The 12,256-nt window shown below is 33.4% G+C and overlaps 1 protein-coding gene across 4 annotated transcripts in view; it reads right to left on the bottom strand.

Annotated features, from left to right (window-relative positions):
• The window catches only part of SMAD2 (SMAD family member 2), a 103,365-nt gene that overhangs the window by 72,849 nt on the left and 18,260 nt on the right, over positions 1–12,256 (bottom strand). For all 4 annotated transcript variants that reach the window (XM_031945973.1, XM_031945975.1, XM_031945976.1 and 1 more), the window contains exon 2: positions 5,336–5,625. In XM_031945973.1, coding sequence (XP_031801833.1) covers positions 5,336–5,571 — 236 coding nt within the window. In that variant the 5' untranslated portion in view covers positions 5,572–5,625. The remainder of the gene's footprint in view (positions 1–5,335; positions 5,626–12,256) is intronic.

The following is a 12,256-nucleotide window of genomic DNA, read 5'->3' as shown; positions in this document are numbered from 1 at the left end:
ACTTAACACTTGTGCCGCTGGGCAAATCACTTAATCCCAATTGCCTCATTCCCTCCTTTCCCCGCCCCCATTCCAAAAAATTCTTTTTAAAAATTAACTTTCTGCAAAATTAATGAAGAACAGTACATTAAAATTAATGCATCATTTATTGAAGTCCACTAATTATGCAAATGCTATAAGAAACACTATCATACAGCAATACTAAGTATTCTTTCTCACTGTTCTTAGTTGCACATTTATTCAAAGTCTAATTCAGAATGTAAACAACCTCTTTAAAAGCAAGTCTTACCAGTTTAAGCACTGTTCATGCCAATTGTAGGTGGAAAAATAGAAAAAAAAAATTTAACCAAGTGAAAGAGAAAGAAAATATAAAAATGTAGAGGAAAATGATGGCTCTAAAATGCTTTTTTAACCCTCATATGAAATTAATTTAACTTAGATGTTATTTCCATTAGAACCCAATTTTAAGTTGATTCAGAAAAAAGATTAGTTACACTTCTTGTCTCTATATCCTTGTTGTACTGAATCACTTTTCTCAAAAGTCATCATTCTTCTAATTCCCAAACATAACAGCCTTTTCTCAGCCATCATTCTTTTTGATTCGGTGCAATACATATAATAATGCTGACACTTATGATACTTGCTAATTCCCCTGACTTCCAGGGCTTCACACTTCTGATTTTCCTCCTATTTTTCTGATCACTCATACACTTATGTAAAGCACTTAGTAGACTTAAGTTCACAATTCAATGAATATTAATAATTTACCTTAATTCAATTCAACAAGAAATTCCACATTTACTAAGTTTCTACAATATAAATCTAACCCAATTTAAAAACGTTAAACTAGGTTATTCCCTAGTAAATGCTCTGAAATAAATCTTGCTTCCAAGCTAAATTATTAGCATCTAATCTCAAATATAGCTTTATTAAGAAAACACTCTTTATAACCTAATCACTTAACTATTTTCCCTGTTTTAAGAAAAATAAGTTGCTCTGAAACTCTTCAGATTATGAATCATTTTAAATTAAATTTCTAGGTCAGTCACACCCATCTTCAAATATAAACACAGACACATTTCAGAGTAAAACAGCTATATTTAAATTAGCCACTCTTTAAAGAAGATATTATTTTATTGCACTCAACTAATTCAGAATTTCAGATCATGCTGAAAACATACTATATTTCATTGTTTTGTTAGGACAAACCAAACTTAAGATTAGTAATAACATAGGGCAGAGCTGGAAAAAGATCACCTTCCCCTATTGTCTCATTTTACATATATTAGGAAACTGAGCCTCAAAGGAATTGTAATTTGCTGAACAGAGCATGAGTGAGAAAACTGGGACAAAAATACAGGTCTCTTCACTATAATTTGAGTGCTCACTCTATGATGCTACATGAAGTGAGCCAACTATAGAAATCTATACTGCTTAATCTATAGAGACTCCTGTGTTTCCAAAAGAAAATTGCAGATAGCTAATATGTTCTCATCCTGTCAAAAATTTTACATGTAGATACAGGTAGCCCTAAGATTTTAGGGCTTTAAAATTTCATTGCTACCTGCATTCAATGGTATTTTAAAATTTTTATTTTGGTTTTTATCATCCTAATTCATCAATGGTTTGTGAACATTGTGAACAAGAGTCAGTAAGACTTATATGTAAAAATATATAAGAAAAGAAGGGAAAATACAAGGTATTTTTGAAAATCAAATAGGTCAACAATAAAAAGTAAAATTTATTATTACTAGCAATAACAGAAGCACATAAAAAGAGCTTTAAGATTTGCAAAGCTCTAAACAAATATTACCTCATTTTATACTCAATCTTAAGAAAGATGCTATTATTCCCATTTTACAAATGAAATCTGTTAATCTTTTAATATATAATTAACATAATTGTGCTTAGGGAAGTGACTATTCACACGTACATACACCTGTATTATAATTGTTATTTTATTATAATGTACATTATAATGCACGAAATGTACTGGGGACTTAAAATCAGAAAAGACATGCCTTCATCCAAAATTATATTTTAACATCATGAACACTGGCAAGTCACCCAACTCTGCTTCTCAGTTTGAGATGCCATGGGGAACATCCATTTTAAAATGTTCAATAAGCAGTTGGTGATACAGGACTACAGGACAGACAAGAACTAGCTTGACTAGAATTGAGAGTAATTTGAATACAAACGATAATTAAATCCATGGCAATTGAGAAGTCTACCAAGAGAGAATGTAGAAATGATGACAAAGGAAAGAACTTTGGGATATATCCAGTTGAAGGATGTTATATGGATAATTAACTAGCAAAAGAATACATCTTGTTTTTTCCTTCTCTTCTCTATGGGTGGCTCTCTGAATAGGAAGAGATATATTTTTGGAAATAAAGGTAATGTTTTTAAAAACTACTTCTAAAAAATTAAAGGGGGGAAAAACACACTCAAGTTCTCTGGTACAAAAACACAACTAGGTGGGAGTTGGGAGCCAATTACTAAATTCCTTGAAAAAGAAGAGAGAACAAGAAAGAGCTGGTAGCCAAACAGGACATGGAATGGGCAATATATTTGGGCAGTATCTCAGCTTTGTGCTATCAGTCAGTAAACATTTATTAAGCACCTACTATATGTCAAACAATGTGCTAATAAGCTTATTTGCCCATCATGATGGTGTTAAGTATGTCAGTAATAATATATAAATGTCAACGAGTATTGTAATTTAGTAAAATTCCAAGTAAACCGAACAAATAGCAAGAAGATAGAAATGTACAGTTGACCTCTGAAACTGAAATGGTCGGATTTCAAAAATAAAAATAGAATTAAAATAAATTTTAATGGAGAAAAATTCCTTGGTGTAGTACAAACACAGCAATGAATACCTGAATATTGAAATGGTTTTCAATAAGCAGCCTGGAGAGACAGTATAGTATAGTGAAAAGATAGTAGACGTATAGTTAAAATAACTGTTTAACGCTTTGCTCCACAATTTAAATTCACAACCTTGGTGGCCCTAAGTTTCCACTTATGGAAAGCAATTTTATATTTGCACAACAATAATCAAAGTTGTAGTAAAGAGTCACTTGAAAGTGCAAAGTGTTTTAAGAAAGCTGTTAAGGACTAGAGAATAGACTGTGATTATGTCTGTAAAGGGAACTCTCAGGTGAGGAGGCTCCCTTTACTAATGCAGGTCAGCACTTTCTTTGTAACAAAGTCTTAGAGCAGGGGTGGGGAACGCCCTGCCCATGAAATCATTTGCTAAAGCAACAGCAGGTGATAATGAACTTGAAAGCTAGGTACTGCTTGAGTACAAAAGTTGATAATTTTGTATGACCTGCAAATGATGTTATAAATAAATGGCCCTTGGCAAGGGAAAAAAAAAAAAAAAAAAAAGGTTCCTCACACCCTGTCTCAGAGAGTTGCTGTACCTTCCCCAAATTTGATGGAGGAAGGAATGAAGGGAGATGACAGGATTTCTCCCTTGCATATCATCAAATTCATTCATTGAAACGATTCATTATCCTTTTCTTGCATGATTCCCTTACAATTCCTGAATTCCTACCTAGCCCCTATGCCAAAATTCTAAGATAATATTAGGGAAAAGCCAAGAAAAAAGTGCTGATTTGGAACATCTGAATAATAGTTCAATTATTTACAATGCAGAATGCTACCCCCAGTTTAGTAATTTTTAAGCAAATTATCACTGGACATCCATCAAGCTTATTTATATTCACAAAACAGAGACTGTTCCTTAAAATGATATAATATGAATGTGGAACACAAAATGAAATTACTCAGTATTAGCATTTTCTTTGGTCCCAAGGCCAATAAAGCCCTTCTCAAGTGTACTAGCTTTTTTCTTCCTATCCATAACATTCTTTCTTCCCCTGTATTAGTAGTCAAACTCCATTCAACAAATATTATTTCTTCCTCCCCTTTGAACCAAGGTCCTTCCACTCCAGGTAAAATTTTCAAAAGATTCTCATTTCCTGATTAGACAATCACCAAACTAGCTTTTAAAAAAATAGAGAAAGAAAAAGCTGCAATCTTTAAATTTTTTTTTCAATATTCCATGAAAAATTTAAACATTACTTCCCATAGTACCATAAAAGAATATACTCTTTATGCTACCTATAATGCTCAAACTACATTATTTAAACAAATGAGACACTACAAAAATTACTGGTACTAAAGGCCATTATTTTCCCTCTATGAAGAGAAAAGCTTTATGTTTATATAATGAAAAAAGAAAAAATCTCATTTTCCCCACTGTTCTACTAATACTATACAATACAAATATCTACCCAATAAGTTGTCAACTATAATTGTACATTCTTGAAAGAGAAAAATCATTCATAGAATACATTAAATGATGAGGCCAAAAGAATGAATGAGTCAATTCAATATGGTAAAATGATTAATTCTGAAACAGAAGCAAAGAATAGGTCAATTGTTAGCTACCAATGAGATTCACTGACAGCAAAGGTAATTTGGGGGGCTAGTTGCCTTGGTAGAAAAACGCCAGACAAAAGAATATGCCAAATGGAGCACTTGACAAGTTAGTTTTTTAGAGTCTGTGAACAGCTAATTTCTGTTTTGCAAAGTTCTATTATTAATAATCAATATTAGTATACTTAACTATGTTACTAGTAGCATTACATGCAAAAACATGTAATCAATGATTAACTCATCGATTGCATAATGAAACAAACTTAAGCACATAAGCTATTTCAATGAAGTTTTTCCCCTTAATCCTAAAAAAAAAAAAAAAAAAAAAATTTAAAAATCATTTTTAGGTAAATCTTATTAAATACTGGCACCAAGAAAAATTACTTTTAAATTTTCTTTTCTTTTTCTGGGAAGAATGCTACAAATCAAGATAAATACCAATTTAGTATATACAATTTACCTAAACATTAAAGATGTTCTTTATACACTGATGACTGAAGTGTTGACCAAGGAAAAAAATGAGCTGGAGATTTAAAAAAAAAAAAAAAAAAAGTTTTTTTTTACAATACACTCCTTATTTACAGTACACTCAAAACTGAAGAAATTCTTACCTTGCTGCACTGATACCCCAAAAGTGACAACTTCTTAATATGATCTAAATATTTACTCCTTAACCTAACTGCCTCAATGTTCAAGGAAATGACTTTATGAAATGCATGAAACCATTGTTAATTGCAAAAAATACACATCTAATACCATGACACTGAAACATGTTGTTTCCAAGTGATTTGAAACTGTCACAGAAATTTCCTTAACTTTTGTCTATAAATTCAAATTTGCTATTCCTTTAAGATGATCAGCCTAAGAACCATACAGCACTTACCTTGGTATTGTTACACATTTCGTATTACAGTTTTGAGTAGTGATAGCTTTTTCAAGTTCATCTAATCTTCCAGTTTTCTTTAGCTTCTTCACCAAACTTTTAACTGCTTTCTCACACCATTTTTCTTCCTGTCCATTCTGTTCTCCACCACCTGCTCCTCCAGAACCACTGGCAGATTTCTTCCATCCCAACAGCCTCTTCACAACTGGTGGAGTGAATGGTAAGATAGATGACATGTTCTTACCAGACAACAGCAATTTCCAGAAAGAAAGAGGCCTTCTTTATCCAACCTAGAAAAAATATAAAAGCATAAGTTAGAAAAGGACTCCAAAATCAAGTAATTTTAGTCAGATTACGTAAAAAAAGATCAATTTGGAGAATTTAGGAAAAATTGTGACAAAAATGCTTGAAGTTTAATTTATACACAAAATTAATTATTTCCAATACATATTTGAATTTTTAAACTTCTGTTCTTCAAAACTGTACTTCAGGAGCATTTGGTTGAAAAGAATATAATTTTAATCAATTATGAAGAATCTTTTTTAAAAAGACTTGAAACTTAAATAATATATCTGTTCCCTAAATCGTCAAATATGAAAGGAATACTATTGTTCTAAATAACTTTGAGGGTTTAAATATAACAACTGTCTTCAGAATAAGGGCAGGAACACACACACACACAAAAATTTATTGAAGCTCATGACAGCAAATTTGCAAATATCTTAGTCTCTTTCCCAACCTTTAGAATTCCATCAGTTTTATTACCCACAAGAGATCAGAGGGAAAAAATACAATCCACTGAATTAAAAAACTTTTAAAATTAACAGAGAAGAAAGTGATTAAAATGCTCATCACACCACTGACACAGAGATCCTTACTGCTAGTCATACACAACCCCAGTAGGTCAAAGACAGAATGAAGGGTAAAATTCACATCAAAAATTTATAGTAGTGGTGGCTAGGTGGCGCAGTAGACAAAGCACCAGTTCTGAAGTCAGGAGACCCTGAGTTCAAATCTAGTCTCACACACTTAACACATCCTAGTTGTATGACCCTGGGCAAGTCACTTAATCCCAATTGCCTCAGAAGGAGGGAGGTAGGGAAGAAAGGAAGAAAGGGAGGGAGGGAAATATACATATACAAAAGAAATATATATAGTAGTACTGAAGATTCCTAATGATTGTCAAATGGCTAAATTAAATAAATATGGTACCTGAATGTAAGAGAATATAACTGTGCACTGAAAAATAAACAAATGAATGAATAAACTGAAATGTTAACAAGTAAATCAACAGAACAACAACAAAAAAAGCCAAAACCACACACAGTAATTACAAGAGTAAATGGAAAGAACATCAAAAATCAAAACTGACCATCGTGTTTGACCCAAAGAGATGAGACAATATATATTGTCACATTTGATTAAGTTATTTGGTTTTTTAAAGGGGGAAAGAAGGGTAATAAGTCTAATATAATGCCTACTATGTTCCAGACATGGTGCTAAGTGCTTTACAAATAGTCAATTCTTAATATTACTGTGTTCAACTTTTACAACTTCAAACTTTCACATATTTTACTAATAATCTCATTTTTTTCTTAACCAAACCAGCCTTGAAGTCAGGAGGACCTGATCAAATATGGTCTCAGACACTTAAGAGTTCCTAGCTGTGTGACCCTGAACAAATCAGTTAACTCCAATTGCCTCAGGAAAAAAAAAAAAATCTCATTTTTCACTTTTGCATTGGCAACTGTAGACATTCACAGCTATGCAATAGAGAGAAAAAAATGAAAGGCATGTGTGCAAGTTTGTGGAGTGGCTAGTATCCAACTAAGTACTCCAATGGTCTTGTTCACCCTACCGTTGCAGAGTAAAGAACTTCTTGTGCATTCAAAGTATCAGAGGTGATGTCAAGATCTCACCAGTCTCAGCATCTTATAAGAGCAATGACTAAGTCCTAACACGCTGTCTCCTGATTTTCAGAGAACGACCAAGAGAGAGAAGTTTATAGCAGCATAATAATATCACAAAGCAATGATTTTTATTTTGTTTTTATTGGAACATTAGCACAAAAAAAAAAAATCACGAAATCTAGGGAATTAGTGAGAAGTGTTTTACAAGGTAACCAATTTTATCTGTGTACTGGTTACTGTGTTAGAATGAGTACATATGTCTGAAGCTGTTATTGAACTTAGGAAATTCCTGGTTCCAGACTCAATATTTCTTTTTTTTTTTTTTTTTAATGTTAATAGTATTTTATTTTTCCAATTATATATAAAGAGTTTTTAAACATTCACTTTTGATAAGATTTTGAGTTCCCAATTTTTTTCTCCTTCCTTCATCTCTTCCCTTCCCTTTGATATACGTTAAATATGTATAATCACTTTAAACATATTTCCATATCAGTCATCTGTTACAGAAAAATCATAAGGGAAAAACCATGAAAAAGAAAAAGCAAACAAACAAAAGAGGTGAAAATAGTATGCTTTGATCCATATTCCATCTCCATAGTTCTCTCTGGATGCAGATGATATTTTCTATCTCATGACTATTGGGATTGTCTTGAATCTCTGCACTGCTGAGAAGAGCTGTCTATCATAGTTGATCATCACATAATCTTGCTGTTATTGTGTACAATGTTCTCCTGGTTCTACTCACTTCACTCAGTATCAGTTCATATAAGTCTTTCCAAGTTTTTCTGAAATCAGCCTAGTCATTATTTCTTATGGAACAATAATAATAATATTTAATTACATTCATATACTATAACTTATTCAGTCATTCCCCAATTGATGGGCATCTACTTAATTTCCAACTTCTTGCCACTACAAAAAAAGAGCTGCTACAAGATTTTTTGCATATGTGGGGTCCTTTTTCAACTCTTTTATGATCTCTTTGGGACACGGACCCAGTAGAGACACTGCTGAATTAAAGGGTGTGCACAATATTATAGCCCTGTGGGCATCCTCCCAATTGCTCTCCAGAATAGCTGGATCCACCAACAATGAATTACAGACTCAGTATTTTCTGTAATTATTCTTTTATAATATAAAATTTCTTAAACTTTTGCACTCATGATCCCCCTTTTGCCCAACAACTTTTTAATGACCCTGGGTATATAAGTATATTAGACAGACAAAGTAAACATTTATTGGTAATAAATCATAAGTTCATGATCTCTACATTCAGTTACAAGATCCTATGTGGGGTCACAAATTACAGTTTAAGAAGCTGGATCTCTGGAACAGGGAAGAGGGAAAGATATTTTGCAAAATGAAAGTAATATAAAAACAAAACACATCAAACATTTTTAAATGGATGAAAAAAAAGTAAGTATTCTAGAAATGAGACTAATAGAAGAATGAATATACATGTGGGCAACTGACCTATAGTGCAGGATCCATTAAGTGTTTGTTATTTGCATTTTATGAGCAGCTTTTAGGAAAACTTCTTTCAAGGTGCAATATAAAATTTGTTTTTTCATAACAAAAAAAAACCCACAATACTTGCTATATGATATTTTAAAAAAGAAACTACATTAAAATGTCTGTTTTGGTAAATAATTGAGTTAACAGACTTTAATTCTTAAAGAGTTATCATGATTTTTTCCTTTATTTCCTTTGTAGGATCAACATTAATGTCAAGCCTCTGTTTAGGCCCTCCCTTTTTTATTCTCTACACTTTCCCTAGATAAGAAATTCCAAATCAAGAGTCCATGAACTTGGATGGAGAAATATTTATTTTCACTAATCTCTTCTAATTCTACATATTTTATTATGTGCCTTTAAAAATATTATTCTGAATAGTCTAAAAGCTTTGCACGACAAGGAGTCCACGACAAAACAAAGGTTAAGAAATCCTGTTTCTAAGTGATTTCTTTAACTCTTATGCATCTAGAACTTAAACATTTCTGGAAGTAAACTATATTTCCCCCCCTAAACTCATTCTTCCTCCTAATGTCTATTTCTAGAAAGCACCACCATCTATTTAATTACCCAATCCTACCAGATACAATCAAATCTAATTCAGTATCTCTTGCACATCATAACAATTCTACTGAAGTCTATATTACCTCCCGCCTGGACTACTACCAATCTTCTAAGTGGTATACAGCCACGTTTAATACATCTAATGTTTCCCTTCTCCAAACATCTTCCAAATAGCTGCCAAAGTGATCACACTAATGACTTTGACATTTCTGCAAAAGAAGCACCAGTGATTTCTACTACCTCTAGAAAAAACCAAACACCTCTGTCTTGCTTTCAAAGTCCTTTCTTGTCAAGTTAATTTCACACAACTTTTCTCATTGTATGCTCCAGTCAAATAGTATACGTGTTCCCTTTACACAACATTCTTTCTGTCTTGATCTATATTAATAGTAAATGTTAAATTTTTTTTTCTTCTAGGCAGAGAACTAGTTTTGCAAAGTATATGCAATTATTCATTCAGCAACTGTTTTACGTGCAAAAACCTACAAAAAGACCTGGGAGTGATAAAGAGAACCAAGTCAATTCAACAATCAAGAATTTGTTAAGTTCCTGCTATATGTTAGGGGATATAAAGAAGGGGATATAAAGGGCGGCAAAAAAGGTCCTTATCCTTCAGGAGCTCAAAGTCCAATGTGGGAGAGAACAAACAAACAATTACATATTGACAAGATATATATATGGAATAAACTGAGATAACCTCAAAAGTAAGGCACTGGAATTGAGAATCAGAAATGATTCCTTATAAAAAATGAGATTTTTAGCTGGAACTTGAAAGAAGTCAGGAAGCAAAAAGATTTGAGATGGAAAAGAAGAGTGGCAAAGATGTCCAGACTTCAAAGAGGGAGCATCTTATTCAATGAAGAGGCCAGTGCAAACAGCCACTAATAAGAGTAGCTGTTGTTTATCCTTTATTCTCAAAGCCAATCATGACATCAGGGAGGTGAGGTCCTAACGTGTAAATGAATTGAATGTGAGTAAGGCAGTGGTCTGGGCAAGGTCACCAGCCTCATTTTCTTCTCCAGAACCATCTAGATGCAATGGCCAAATGTAGATCAAGAGACGACTCTGGATGTAGTAGTAACGTTAGGCCTTTTTAAGCTAAGGTCTTTAACAGGTCTCAGTTTGACTGAGGCAACATCAATTCAGTGACTAAAATTTGGCCAAGAAAGAAATGAGGCAAAGAATGACTTTTTATGTCTAGACAAAAAAGAGAGGTAGGAAGCAACCAAGATTGCTTCAACTAGAAGGTTACTTCAACTTGAAATCAACTAGAAGGCTACTGGCAATAGCTCAGGCATGAAGTGATGAGGGCCTGCAGCCAAGTGGTGTCAGGGTCCACAGAGAGAAAACGGCGTGTGTGAGAGATGTTAGAAAGGTAAAACTGACAGGTTTTGGCATCATTTGGGGATGAATGAGAGTAAGGTAATAAAGTGAGTAGTCAAGAATGATACCTAAGTTGCAAGCTTGGGGGAAATGGGGAATAGATGGTATCCTGAACAGGACAGAGTTTGGGTAATTCTTGCTGGAGGGAGGGCCTGGTTAAGATTATGTAACAAAAGTCTGTAGGGGATCTAGTCAGCATGGTTTTATCATTTCTTCAGCTTCAATCATGAATAAGAGTAAAAACAGCAAACCATGGTAAATCAGGACTGTGGCTCGCTAAGCTCAAGATCTTTGATAAGATAAAGGGGAAAATGGTTTGACCAAAGAAGATAGTGTAAAGTTGAACTGATTCACTAAGGTGTCAAGCAAAGTGGTTAGTGTAAGCCAATGGACAGCCTGGGAAGAGAAATGAAGGCCTTAGGGATTGGAGGCGAGGGTAAGGACAAAGAACAGAGCTTAAGGATGAAACACAGAACAAAATGTGGAATGATAACAGATGACAATCAGTTAAAAATTCAGATTTCAACAGCATGAATGCTGTAAAATACTGTGTCCTCATGAAGTTTCTGTTCAATAAAGGAATACAGGACACACACACAAATGTGCATTACCATACAACAAACAATGCAGAATACAGTATAGGAGTATAAAGATCAATTCCAAATAGAGATCAGGACAGAATTCCTGAGTGAGTTATTAAAATGTGTGAGCAATGCATCATAAAGGAATAGTGTAGGTTTATAAAGTCAGAAGTAGGGGTTAAGAAGTATATTCCAAGCACAAAACAATAAGCAAAGGTGGAAGGAAGGGGGGGGGGGGGGAGAAGAGAACAATAAATGATGGGAGGAAAGAAGGAAAACACAGAAAATGTTTTAAGCAGCACTTGGCAGTAGTGTGCAAGATACGACTAGAAAGGAAGAATAAAGAGCGCCCAGAAGTAAATGGACCAATTTAGTAAACTGTTTCAATCTTCTAGATGAGGTAGAAAGGTGATAGTAGGAATGGAAGGAATAGTTAAATTAACAATCTAGTGAATGATTACATAGTAACAAATGAAGGAAAGTGAGGTATCCACAATTCAGAGCATTGGGGTGTCTCTATTCACTTATTACCACTCCAATCAAAATTTCTCTTCTACCAATAACCAGAATTCCATTTGCCTTGTGTTGGTTCTCTGAGTATATTAAACAACCTAATAAACAACTGTCCTTTTAATTCTGCTTAGAGGTAGAAGCATTACATGAAGAAGAAATGTAATGTCTAGGTATGACCTCTTATAGTAAATTCTCAAGACTGAAAATGAGTTTGTTTTGGTGGTGACATGGGAGTTTAAATATCAAAGGATAAAGGGAAGAAAAAAGGTCATTATTATTATTTTTTTGCTTCTGAAAGCTCAAAACCATAGCTATATTGTTATAGTAGTATCTCAATGAAGTAAGAAAATGGTGTAGTGCATGTCTGTCATAGTTACCTCATTCAAGAAGACAAATATCACTTCTAACAAGATTAATATGGGAAGGATATTATGGTAAAAAGCTCAAGTGCTTTTATG

This window comes from Sarcophilus harrisii, chromosome 1 (genome assembly GCF_902635505.1).
Source record: "Sarcophilus harrisii chromosome 1, mSarHar1.11, whole genome shotgun sequence".
Classification (NCBI taxonomy): domain Eukaryota; kingdom Metazoa; phylum Chordata; class Mammalia; order Dasyuromorphia; family Dasyuridae; genus Sarcophilus; species Sarcophilus harrisii.
This window is presented reverse-complemented; position numbering and strand designations above follow the sequence as displayed.